The sequence below is a fragment of the Choloepus didactylus genome, chromosome 15 (assembly GCF_015220235.1).
Source record: "Choloepus didactylus isolate mChoDid1 chromosome 15, mChoDid1.pri, whole genome shotgun sequence".
In the NCBI taxonomy this organism is placed as follows: Eukaryota; Metazoa; Chordata; class Mammalia; order Pilosa; family Megalonychidae; genus Choloepus; species Choloepus didactylus.
The window spans coordinates 42,329,321-42,343,102 of NC_051321.1; the positions used below are offsets into that span (position 1 = coordinate 42,329,321).

At 36.2% G+C, this 13,782-nt stretch overlaps 1 protein-coding gene across 7 annotated transcripts in view; it reads left to right on the plus strand.

The window, feature by feature from the left end:
• The window catches only part of EXOC6 (exocyst complex component 6), a 228,740-nt gene that overhangs the window by 65,776 nt on the left and 149,182 nt on the right, over positions 1 to 13,782 (plus strand). For 5 of the 7 annotated variants that reach the window (XM_037804144.1, XM_037804148.1, XM_037804145.1 and 2 more), the window contains 4 exons: positions 1,514 to 1,685; positions 2,948 to 2,995; positions 3,084 to 3,174; positions 5,872 to 5,917. In XM_037804144.1, the coding sequence (XP_037660072.1) occupies positions 1,514 to 1,685; positions 2,948 to 2,995; positions 3,084 to 3,174; positions 5,872 to 5,917 (357 nt within the window). Of the gene's footprint in view, positions 1 to 1,513; positions 1,686 to 2,947; positions 2,996 to 3,083; positions 3,175 to 3,224; positions 3,819 to 5,871; positions 5,918 to 13,782 lie in introns of those variants that run through there. The other 2 variants (XM_037804147.1, XM_037804150.1) reach the window with 2 other exon arrangements.

Below are 13,782 nucleotides of genomic sequence, written 5' to 3' on the forward strand. Positions count from 1 at the left end.
GAGCTTAAGTTGTTAATAATTGCTATCCTATGAATTGCTGTCTCTAGTATTATAGTGCGTACACATTAAAAGCCTAGGGCCTGGTATCTGCTCTTAAGAAAATATGTTTTATGTGAGGAAACAAAGTATATGACATATATATGGAACATTAAATTACAATACAAAGTAATATTTGATTACAGTATCAGTTATCAGAGTACTTGGCATGGAAATGATTGGCAAAGGCCTCTTGGAAGAAATGGAACTTGAACTGAGCCTCTAACAATGGCAACAGATGGAGGGGTGTAGCCAAGGGGTCCCTCGTAGGTTCAGTAATTTGCTGCAGGACTCAGAATGTAGCAAAGCTGGTATCCTCACAGTTGCAGTTTATTACAGTGATAGGATACAGGTTAAAATCAACAACAGAAATAGGTATATGGGGCAGGGTCCAGGATAGTTCCAGGCCTGAAGTTCCAGGTAACCTTTCCCAGTGGAGTTGTGTGCGACAGTGCTTACTTCTCCCATAACAATGTGTAGCAACATGTACGGATTATTTTCAACCAGGGAAGCTCCATCTGAGCCTTGGTGTCCAGGGTTTTTATTGGAGGTCAGTCACATAGACGCAGCTGACTGCCCTGCGTGGCTGACCTTATAGTATCCAGCCTTTCCACAAGTCAAGCTGATGCTCATGGTCCAAGGTCTCCAGCATAAATCACATCATTAGCATAAACTATCTGGCCTGACCCAAGTCACCCAAGTTAAACAAAGAAACTTGTGATCAAGCAGGACATTCTAGCCTTAGAGGTAATCTCCAGTAGTCAGGGTCAAGGGCCAAAAACCATTCTTTGGGCAAGGTTAATCCTTTACTGTTCAGGGGTGGGGAGAGGGAAAGAGGGAGGCATTGCCCTTTATGTGGAGACACCATGAACTGAGATGGAGTAGGAATGTGTGTGCCTTGTTTAGAGGTCATTGTGGTGACTGAAATGTGGCCTTATACTTGAGAATACTCTGCAGCCAGACTACCAGGGTTCATATCCCATCTATCACTTGATATTTGCAGGATGTAGGGCAGTTTCATAATCTGTAATTCATCTTAAAGTGGGAGATAATAACAATACTTACTTCATAGGCTTGTTGTGAGGATTGAAGAGATAATATATAAAGCACTAGAAATGACCTGACACATAGTAAATGCTGTTAAAATCAGGGGTTTGTTCGTTTGTTCATTCATTCAGTGATTTCTCTTTGAGCACTAGTATGTTAACAGCTCTGTACTAGGTCTGTACCTCCTGAGCTTTACACCTTTATGTCCGGGTACGTATTGATATATTATCTAGAGGGCTTGTAGATCTTTTAACATTAAGATGGTCCAAATAATATTTTTTTACCCCAATTATTTCAAAAACTATCAACCCAGTTTATCTGTTCAGAGGTTTTATTTGAAGATATTAGCTGTTGCAAGGATTGGGCTTAATAAAGAATAAATTTGGGTGAACTGGGAAGTTAATTTTAGTTTCTTTTTATATACATACAGGTCTGTGTATGATGATCAACCAAATGCACACAAGAAGTTTATGGAAAAGTTAGATGCTTGTATCCGTAATCATGACAAGGAAATTGAAAAGATGTGTAATTTTCATCATCAGGGTTTTGTAGATGCTATTACAGAACTGCTTAAAGTAAGAACTGATGCAGAAAAACTGAAGGTAAGAAATATGTTAAAATTCTTTTCACCTTGTTTCTCATTAGATTACTCAAGTCTTAGTTTATTCTGCATATGTATAAGTCTTTAAATGTGCTACTTTCAAGAAGTGAATTAGTGTATGTATTTGGAAGTGCTCTTTATCCTCTATTAACATGGTTGTCGTGTTAATGACAGAAGTCATCTCTTTTTTTCTAAAGCGAGTAATACATTGACTTAACAGAAATTCCCTCATGCAGGAAATGAACTTTTTTCAAAAAAAGCATGTAATGAAGTCCCATTTTCAGTTTTAGAGTTTTTAATATTGATAGCTATTAATAAAAAGCTATGCTCTAAAAACCTTAAAAAACTTATAAATGATTGTGTTCTCAGAATTTAAAATAATGAAACTTTTTAAAGTTTAATACAGCAATGTATAATTTTCTTAAAGAAACTTGGTCTGCGTTTTCTGCCATACAGCAAAAACATTATTTATTTAATGAGGCTGGATTTTTTCAGTTAGAATAGTAAATACTTAACTATCTGAATTGTCCTGTTTATCTTTCCTTACATTTATTTGGAGGGCTTAGCAGACAGAATGACCCTGATTCACCAAAGGTTATGATTAGAAAACCACTATATAAAGGATATTCAGATAACAAGAGACCAAATACAGCATCAGTGAGGTCACTGAGCATCTTTGTTCAGATATTAATGAGATTTTAATAAACCAGAATGTGCTTCCTTACTATGATGACCTAATGAGTCACTTAATATGTGGGAAAATTTGAGGTTGAGCTTTGCCTGCACCTGCAGCATTAAAATGTTGCTGTGGATTGGAGATTTCTGTGTTTGATGTTAATCAACCACCCAGTGTTTGCATTCAGCAAAGTATGCATGTTTAATTACCATAAAATGCAATCACCATTTCCTACAGACAACGAGTGGCACATAAACCTCATTGAAGTTATCAAAAGGGGGACCAGTGGTCAATTGGGTCAGTGATTTGAATTGTTTGACAGACTTAGAGAAGCAAGTAAAGTTCAAAAATCCTGAGTAAATTTGAGAAGTTTGCCACAGAATCTGTTAAAAAGAACTGTCATAAGTAATTGATGTTAACAAAAGCCCTTTTCAATCAGAAGTTCAAGTTCAAGCTGTAGAGTTAATTTGAATTTGCATTTCTTTGTTCTAAGTTTCTCCTGAAGCATGATCTTATTACAAGGGTGAGCAGTTACATCAGGGCAGTTTTATGCATATTTGTCTAACTAAGGTGAAATTATTTTTAAGGTTCAAGTTACTGATACCAACAGAAGGTTTCAAGATGCTGGAAAAGAGGTGAGAAAGTGATACATTACTTGTTTGTACTCAATATGTGGATATTATTAACTGTTCATTTAGAATATGAGCATTCTTCTTTTCTAAGGTGATACTCCAAACAGAAGATATTATTCGGTGTAGAATTCAGCAGAGGAATATTACAACTGTAGTAGAAAAATTGCAGTTATGCCTACCAGGTGAGTTAAACTTATCTATAATATAATGTTTGGCTTGGTAAAATTATAATTTAATGATAGCATATAGTCATGCTTTTTTATGGGAATTACAGATATTTGGTGACTGCCTCACAGCAAAGCCCATGATTATCATTCCTGTCTGCTTTCTTCCCTGAAACGTCATGGCTTTCTTGTATTATAAAGCCCCTATTTCATTTGTCACATCAATATCTTAGAACAACTTCTACTTTTCCATTTCCTCTCTGCCTAGATGTCCCTTTGTCCATTCTTCACCCCCTACCCCTTTCTGTTTTTCCTTAGAATACTTTCCCATGGGCACATGTGATTACATTTTCTCTCCTGTGTCTGATTTTTTAAGTCTTAATACCATTATTTTCCGTTTGTCGCTTAAGCAGGTTGTTTTTGCTTTCCTCGCAGTCTCATTTTGCTGATAAGAAAACGTCAAAAAATGCTAGTTTTCTCTTCTTCCTCCTTACCTATCCCTCTGTATTTTAGGAAGACTGACTTTTTAGTTTTTGATCTCTATTAGGATTCAGATATTACTGGGACATCAAATAAATCCTGAAGAAACTAACCAGTATTTTCTTTACTTGGATTTAATATACTTTAAGTTGGATGCATCCTGTTCAAACAAAAGGAAGCAGGTATATGCCATTTTTTTCTTAATATAGCAAGCTAAATCCACTACAGTGACCCATTTTCCCCTTATTTTTAAAGGAAGGAACCTAAACCTTCATATCTAGGGGAATAGAATGAGATGTTTTGTATAATTTTTATACAATATAAATTTTGCTTAACATACAAATTATACATTAAAACTGTCAGCAGATTTTATTGGCTAAAAAAATTTACATTACTGTTTTCTGACTTACAAGAATAGTTTTTCTTTGTTTTAGAATCGCTTGAGATTCTACTCAGTTTAATCTCTGTTTGACTAGAGATATTTGCACATTACTTTGAGTAAATAAAGTATCTGCTTATCTTCATAGGTTTCAGGGTTAGGAAGCCCATTTCTTTATAGTCATGTTTAATGATACTCTTTGCCACCATCAGATACATTGTAATAGCCACGAAGACAGCCACTAAATTTGAATACTTTGTCCCTGTCTGGTAAGCCTGAAAAATTGGTTAGTGATGGAATGAAAAAGAGCTGAATTCAGCTTATTCCCTAGTGAACTATTTGAAATAGAGAAATAAAGAGAAGTAAAGATTGGGCTTTTGTTAGTGCTACTGTCTTTGCTTTCAGGGCTAGGCAGCAACTCTGAGCTCATGTGAATGTTATGTTCCTAATAGCCATGTCCAGACTACCTCCTTTCCTTTATCCATTTCTCTATCCAATTATCCATTCAAAACATTTTTTGGTGTGTGTCAGGCATTATGGTAGATTTTGAAATATAAAGTCGAAAGCAGTGTAGTCCTACCTCTGAAGGATCTTGCAGTCTAGTGTGAATGAAGATAATTAAGCCATCAATTACAGTACAATTGGCTAATTATTCCTTGGGTTAGGAGGAGCCTAAAGCAGTATTAAAAAGTCATAGGGTAAAAAAATAAAAAAAATAAAAAAATAAAAAATAAAAGTCATAGGGTAAACATAGTGCATTTTCTTGGTGAATTAGTTTATTGTTTTTGAGGAAAGCATTTTTATGTGAAGATAATATGGAATATAATATGCGATAGATGTGAAATTTACATGAATTATAGAGATAAAACAGGGGACTTCAAAGCAAGTTTAACTTGTAGCCATGGGTTTAGGTTCTGTCTCAGGTTGTGTTCACTCTAATGCTTTGATGGGAAAATGTGAGGAATACTGCATTACAGTATTGGGGCTCTGATAGAGATATGCATAGGGTCTTGTGAGACCACAGAGTTGGGGCTAGTTCATTGTAGCCACCACTGCAGTTTTTGTAGTTTTTAAACAAATAGAAAATATCTTTTGTAAACCTGGAGAGCCCTGAGTAGCACATGTGATTATGGAAAACTCAGAAAAATTATTGTCTATTTCTTTGATCTAGGAAAACCTGAACTGCTTGATAAAACAATAATAATTTACTCACTTTATAATTTGAAATTTTATGAAGCATGAATGGTAATCTGTATGGTTGCATTAAAATAATTTTTGATGTCAGTGTGTCATCTTGCTGAAGCTTATAACAATTTTATTGAATAATTGCATTTCTGGTTCTTTGATAGAAAGGATAAAATCAATAAAGAAGCTTTGTCATGTTTAGTTCTGTCTTTCATTATAATTTACTCTCTGCTGTAAGCTTTTGAGGTTTTCTTTCTATGTGGATTTGTGTACATTTTATATTGATATATAACAGTTTTATTATTTTATTCAGTGTATTGAATCAAAATCAATCAATCTCACTGTCACTCATCATTTTCTCTCAACTAACTACTGTCCAAACTCCCAATTCTAGTGCAGGGAAGAGGTATTAGTAAATTTCTGAATAGGAAAATTGCTAGTAGGTTAATGTCTTAATTTTGATGTCAGCATATGCAGGTGTTCCAGGTTTCTGCTATAACATTCTGTATATGTGGAAGTGAAAATATGGTTTCATTTACTTCAAGTATAACATTTTTGAAAGTAACAGCCTAAATCAAAGTGTAGAGAAGACTAATGAATTTATAATATACTCTTCATCTCAAAAATATTTTTACATGAAAGCTAAAATATATTATATATTTTTAATGCAGTGCTGGAAATGTACAGTAAGCTAAAGGAACAGATGAGTACAAAAAGGTGAGTTGGTTTCTTTCCTAATTGTTTTTAATAAGATAAACTTACTATAAATTGTAGTGAATCTTGGTATTTTGCTCTCTGTCTTACACTATCTTTATTCATGCAATTTTCTCATCAGGATCATCCAAAAAAAGCAATTCTTAGCCATTTATTTGTGGATTCTTGCCCTTTATAAGTGACGTCAGAGATTACTAATATGAACAACAATGGAAAATATTAATTAACTTATCAACATATTAACATATCATATAATCAAGGGCTAAGTATGTGTTGGGGGTCCACAAAAAAGCAAAGTGTGAACAGCTTTATTTTGACTCTGAGCCAGTGCAGTTCACATTCCAAATGGATACATGAGAAATGAAAAAGAGTAGTTTAAAGTAGTTTACTGATTGTCATAGGAACATTAGATATCATGATATTTCAAGTGTTTTAAAGAGGAAAAATTTTAAAGTAATAGAAAACTCACAATAAACGAGACACATTTGGAATAGGAAAATAATGATTTCTTCTTTGTTCATTAATAACTACTGTCATGGGTTTGTCTCTACACCTCAAACTTGTGATCTCCGTTAGAAAAGTCCCGAGCCTTATTAGGTCGTGATTCCATTTGTTTGGGCTCCATTAAGTAATCTCCCACTCAATTAAGAATATAAGGACAGACAATAGTTTAAAAGTAAAGAGCACTCAAGACAAGAATTCAACTTTAACACACTTTTACTAAAGGAGCACTTAAGGTAAAAGGAACAAGTTTACAGTGTAAAAATTAATTGATACATTATCAAGCCTGGGAGCCCCCCCCCTCCTGCAGCTGCAGCTGCATATGAGATCAGAGAGCTCCCTCTTGTCTGAGTTACAGAGAATTTATAGCTTTTTTGATATACATTCAATCAAATCCTATTCTATTTTTACATTTGAACCATAAGTGTAAATGAAGCATCTTGATCCACGAGTGATTCATAATCAAAGGAGGATATCCACAATGTTGTTAGAGACTTAGCCTTGAATGTCTGCAAAACTCTACTGATTTATTATTTCTACTAATTAAGCTATGACTTCTGTAAGAGCAATATAACATACTTTTACTTATATGAAGTCTAAAAATTAGAAAAGAAATTACTATTACTTGTCTCTAACTTGTTAATATAGTTTTCTTATTTTATTTTATGGTTAGTTTAACCATTACATCATGGTGATTAACATACATTTGATTAGAGCTATATTCAGCTTTGCTACATTACTTACTACTTCTCTGTGATTAAAGTTAACAGCTGCAGCCCCATCTTGTTTTCACAGAGGACCAGGTGATTACTTGTTATCTCTATCTAAGAAGGTTGATGTTATCTCTATCAAAGAGAGTGCCTTTTTGCTTTCTTGAAAATATTCACAGCTTTTTAAACTGTTTAGCTTCTGCTTCAGTATAATCTTCTAATACAGTACTTGAAGGATATGAATCATCTGTCCCAGTTATTATAGTAAGGCCTTTCGACTTTTTATCATTTGAAAATTGTACTTGAGTATTTGTAGGTAGAAGTCAGTTAAATATGCTTCTATATTAGAAGGAATAACTGGTTCTTCACTATTAGAACAGAAAACATCAGGTGGTATATGAGAGCAGCATGGAGAAAAGGAGTCAGCGTCGTTATTATCTGATTCCTTAGTAGAGATATCCTGCAATACTACTTAATTATCACAACCCATTGTATATAAATCTATAGTTAAATCAAAGATTTGTGTATGTCCTGCTTCATAGCCCTACATATCAAATTTCATTAGGTTTTACCAGTTGGTGCTAATTAGTAGAATGATTTTTCTTCTTAATACACATGATGGAAACTATTTTGAAAGATAGTCTTTTGTTTTATGTATGTTATTAATGTGTTCTTTTGTTTTTCCTGTCAAAGTTGTTACAAATCCTCATATTTTAAAAATCCAAATAGTTCCGCGTGTTTGTTGCAAAAAACCAGACATCTCTTTCCATCCTTTCCATTCACCATTCCCCTTTCTTAGGGGCAAAAACTTTTTCCTCTTTTAACTTATTATTTTGGTATTTACATTTCTGTCTTTAAATTACTAACTTTCATTATTACTTCATAGTTTTTGGTTTGGGGCATTAACTATTTTTTCAATAATATAGTCTAATATTTACATTCAAATCTCCCTATTTGTCTCACAATTGTCCTTTATATCTTCTTTTCCTCCCTGAATCATTAGTTGGTATGTAGTTTTTTGTTCTCTTTTATTCTGGAGCAGTCCTCATGCTTTCCTTTAAGAGCAGCTGGGTCAGTTTTCTTATAGACCAAGACATTTTCGATTTGTCTGATTGTTTCCTCATGATTAGATTAAATACTTTGACAAGAGTACAACATAAGTGATGTGTATTTCTCATTGTATTACATCAGAAGGCATATTCTGTCATTTGTATCTAGGTTATGCTAAGTTTGATCATTTGGTTACAGGGATGGCTACTAGATGTTTCCTTTGAAAATGTGTATTTTTCTCTTGATAATTAATAAGTAATCTCTGGGGTGGTACTTTGAGTCCTGTTTCCCAAAAACCTTTCACCCAATGTTTTTAGAAGGTTTTTAGGATTCTTGCTTGAATCAGTGATTCATATCGGGGTACAAAACTTTTTTTTTTCTGATTTTTATTCCTACAACATTTATTACTGGCATTTAAAGGTCAGTTGCTCATTGTCTCACATTTGTCTAGAGGGAACCCCTCAAGCCTAACTCCTGTGCCCTAATTAGCATTTGAGTATTTTCTTCCTTATTACACAATGAGATATTCCAGGTTCACATTGTACTTTTCTTGTCCCAGACCTGGAAACAGCCATTCTCCAAGTTACCTGGTTCCTTTTAATTATTAATGGTATTTGTAAACAAAAATATGGGAGCTAGGTGGGCTTATTACACACACATACACGCTTACACACACATATATGTACACTCACACATCTGATACCTCCAATTCAATTCTTCCTCTCTGTCCTCCAGTCCATATTTAATCTTCCTTCTCCTGCAATAAAAACCCTGGTTCCTAACAACAACAATATCTTTATTCATTTTTTAAATTTCATAATACACACAAGATAGTTTCAGATTTATATTACTAAAACTCCTTGGCGTTTATTTATTTTTCTTAGTTTTCTTTGTTTTTAAATCATTATTTCAACCTTAAAATCCCCTCTGCTTATTTAATTCTCCTTTCAATAAGTTTAGATGTAGCAAGCATTATTTCTGTTTCACCTTTCTGAAGAAATTTCTCTCAGACCTTCCTAAACCTCTCTGCCATCCAGTTTAGACTGGTTATCCTCTGCCTAGGTGCTCAACCGATTCCAAGGATTTTTCTTTAAATCTAGAAATCCATGTCCCTTAGCTCTAGGAAATCTTCAATAATTTTTTTCTATTTTCTTGATTCTCTTTAGAACAGACATTGGTATTCATTCAGTCTTCTAGACTGACCCTATAATTTTCTTATCTCTTCTTTCATATTTTTTTAATCAGTTTGTCTCCTTGCTCTGCTTTCTGGGAGGTTTCTTCAGCTTTATTTTCCAAAGGTTATGCTGAGGTTTTCATTTCTGTGATCTGATTTTTAATTTCTAAGTGCTCTTTTTTGATTTGTAAATGTTTCTCTTTTTTTCCCAGATAGCCTGTTCTAAAGTCATTGTTATAGTATTTTTTCTTACCTCTCTGAGATTTTATATATATATATATATATATATATATATATATGTTTGTGTGTGTATGTATATATCCTCTTGAATAGTCTGTTTCCTCTAAGTTCTCCACCCCCATCCCCACCCCCAGTTTGTTTTTATCTCTAATTTTCTTGTTAGAAGTGTTTCTCGGGTGTCTGGTAATTCCTGGGTTGACTATTCATACTTAAGTGTGGTGGACATGAAAAGCTGATTGGAACCTCTGGGTGCATGGGTGGTGGGACTTGTTGCTTCACAGTCGAGTTTACCTGGCTGGGCTGTTTGGTCGGGAAGCTTCTGATGTTAGTATCTTGAGGTCTTTCTTCTGGGCCTGGTCAGATTCATTAGTAGAGACTTTCCTGTCTCCTGCCTTGGGATAAAGGTCTAGTTGTAGCATTCAAGGAACTGAGTCAGGGAAGAAGTCATCTAGTATATATAAGTTCAATTAGTCCTCCTCTTTTCAGAACACTACTATAGCCTTCAGCCTTTTAGAAGCCGGAAAGCCAATGTTGACAAAGAACTCAGCAGACTTAAGAATACTGAATCACAGGTCAACAGCTGGGGAACTCGGGCAAGATGGCGGCATAGAGAGGAGTGGAAGCTAAGTAGTCCCCCTGGAACAACTACAAAAAACCAGAAACAACTAGTAAATAATCCAGAATAACTGCGGGGGGACAAACGAGACTCATCATACACCAACCTGAATTGGGAGGAATGCCCGAGAACACAGCATAAAATCTGTAAGTAAAACCTGTGGAACCAGGTCGGGAGACCCCCTCCCCCATAGCCCAAGCTGCGGAGCCACATGGTGCCAGAGAGAAGCTCTCTCCCAGCAAGCGAATACGGCTCAGCTGAGCTCCAACTGGGGTTTTAAGTAGCGAGTGTGAACTGCTCACTACAGGTACGCAGCCCCAAAAAACAGACAGAGGCTTTGGGTGACGACTGACCTGGGAGAGCCGAAGGGTCACCTTGACTGGGTCTGAAGGGGACTATCTGTTTCTTTTTCGGCTCAGTGGAGAAAGCCCCAGTCATTTTAAGTTTCCAGGGCTGTGACTCGGGGAAGGGCGGAGACAGCACAAGCAGAGAGAGAGAGAGAGAGAGAGACCATTGAAATGCTAATGACCTCCACCTGGGGGGTCTGTCTTCTCTAGGAGGAAAGGGGTGGGGCCCTTTCCATTCAGAACCAGACCCCAGAGCCTGGGGGAACATGGCCATACCACCTCACACCAGTCAAGAATTATAGGCTAACAGGCGTCACCTGCTGGGCAGAAAAGCACAGTGACCTGAGGCATCAAAGGGTGGAGCAATTTTCTAAGACACACCCGTGGGGAAACCAGATACTGAATATTTCTTCCCTCTGGGACCTGAGCCTGTTCTGGTCTGGGAAAACCTGATTTGGATAACCAAGGAAACCATGCCTAGACAGCAGAAAATTACAACCTACACTAAGAAAAACAAAGTTATGGCCCAGTCAAAGGAACAAACGTACACTTCAACTGAGATACAGGAATTTAAACAACTAATGCTAAATCAATTCAAAAAGTTTAGAGAAGATATTGCAAAAGAGATAGAGGCTGTAAAGGAAGCCCTGGACATGTATACGGCAGAAATCAAAAGTTCAAAAAACCTACTAGTAGAATCTATGGAAATGAAAGGCACAACACAAGAGATGAAAGACACAATGGAAACATACAACAGCAGATCTCAAGAGGCAGAAGAAAACACCCAGGAACTGGAGAACAAAACACCTGAAAGCCTACACTCAAAGGAGCAGATGGAGAAAAGAATGAAAAAATATGAGCAACGTCTCTGGGAACTCAAGGATGAAACAAAGTACAATAATGTACGTATCATTGGTGTCCCAGAAGGAGAAGAGAAGGGAAAGGGGGCAGAAGCAATAATAGAGGAAATAATCAATGAAAATTTCCCATCTCTTAAGAAAGACATAAAATTACAGATCCAAGAAGCGCAGCGTACTCCAAACAGAAGAGATCTGAATAGGCCTACGCCAAGACACTTACTAATCAGATCATCAAATGTCAAAGACAAAGAGAGAATCCTGAAAGCAGCAAGAGAAAAGCGATCCATTACATACAAAGGAAGCTTAATAAGACTATGTGCGGATCTCTCAGCAGAAACCATTGAGGCAAGAAGGAAGTGGTGTGATGTATTTAAGATACTGAAAGAGAAAAACTACCAACCAAGAATCCTGTATCCAGCAAAGCTGTCCTTCAAATGTGAGGGAGAGCTCAAAATATTTTCTGACAAACAGACAATGAGAGACTTTGTGAACAAGACACCTGCCCTACAGGAAATACTAAAGGGAGCACTACAGGGTGATAGAAGACAGGAGTGCGTGGTTTGGAACACAATTTTGGGAGATGGTAGCACAACAATGTAAGTACACTGAACAAAGGTAACTATGAATATGGTTGGGAGAGAAAGATGGGGAGCATGTGAGACACCACAAGAAAGGAGGAAAGATAAAGACTGGGACTGTGTAACTTGGTGAAATCTAGAGTATTCAACAATTGTGATAAAATGTACAAATATGTTCTTTTACGAGGGAGAACAAGCAAATGTCAACCTTGCAAGGTGTTAAAAATGGGGAGGCATTGGGGGAGGGATGCAATCAGCATAAACTCTAGAGACTGTAACTAATAGAATGATTGTACTATGCTTCCTTTAATGTAACAAAGGTGATATACCAAGGTGAATGCAGATAAGAGGGGGGAATAGGGGAGGCATGTTAGACACTTGACATTGGTGGTATTGTCTGATTCTTTATTCTACTTTGATTTAAGGTTATTTTTCCTTTTGCTGCTTCCTAGCTGTCATTTTTTTTTTGTTTGTTTCCTCTTTCTTTTGCCTCTCTACCTTCTTTAACTCTCCCTCCTGCCTTGTGGAAGAAATGTAGATGCTCTTGCTTAGTATGATCAGAATGTTCAATTAGGATGAACTTAAATGTTTGGAAATGAACAGGGGTGTTGGTAGCAAGATGTGAGAATAACTAACAGCGCCGAATGGTGTGTGAATGAGGTGGAAAGGGGAAGCTCAGAGTCATATATGTCACCAGAAGGAAAGTTGGAGGTCAAAAGATGGGAATGTATAAAACTGAATCCTGTGGTGGGCAATGTCCATGATCAACTGTACAAATACTAGAAATCACTTCATGAACCAGAACAAATGTATGACAATACAATTAGAAGTTAATAATAGAGGGGCATATAGGGAAGAACTATATACCTATTACAAACTATATACTACAGTTAGTAGTATTTCAGCATTTTTTCATAAACAGTAACAAACGTACTATATCAATACTAGGAGTCAACAATTGAGGGGGTTGGTTAGGGATAGGGGAGGTTTAGAGTTTCCTTTTCTTTTTTTCTTTTTTCATCTTTCACTTTATTTCTTGTCTGGAGTAATGAAAAGTTTCTAAAAATTGAACAAAAATTAAGTGTGGTGATGGATGCACAGCTGTATGAGGGTACCCAGGGGCAAGTGATTGTACACTTTGGATCTTTGGATAATTGTATGGTATCTGAACAATCTCAATAAAAATGAAAAAAAAAAAAAAAAAGCCAACAGCTGGGAGAGCCAAGAATCTGGTGTCCCTGCTCAGAAGTTATCTGTTTAAGTTTATTTAGCCTTTTGGCAACATGGGGGGAAGACCGTTGCTCCAGTTACTGGAGTGGGGTTGAGAATCTGGGGTCTGACTGCTTGTTAAACAGATTTTCAACCAGTATTCCTTTTTAAGTACCTCTTCACTCCCATTTCGAGAAGTAGTTGTGTTCCAGTTGAGTCCTAAGCTTTTTTTGGGATTCTACAGAATAAATTAGGTGATTCTTGGCTCTCCCAGCTGTTGGCTTGTGATTCAGTATTTTTAAGTCTGCTGAGTGCTTTGTCAACATTGGCTTTCCAGCTTCTAAAGTTTATTGTTCTCTCTTCTCTTTCTCACTGTCTATGTTGGTTTATACTTTTAAAAAATCCTTTCACTGTTGTTTTGTGTTTCAAGAGGGAGTATAAGTAGATGCAAATATTCAGTCTCCCATCTCACTAGATATTTAGGACTCCATTCCCTTGCATGTCTTCAGGCTCCACATCTAATTCTAGTTCCCTTGCTGTTTCCACCACATCTGCAGTTACTTCCTCCACTGAAGTCTTGTAC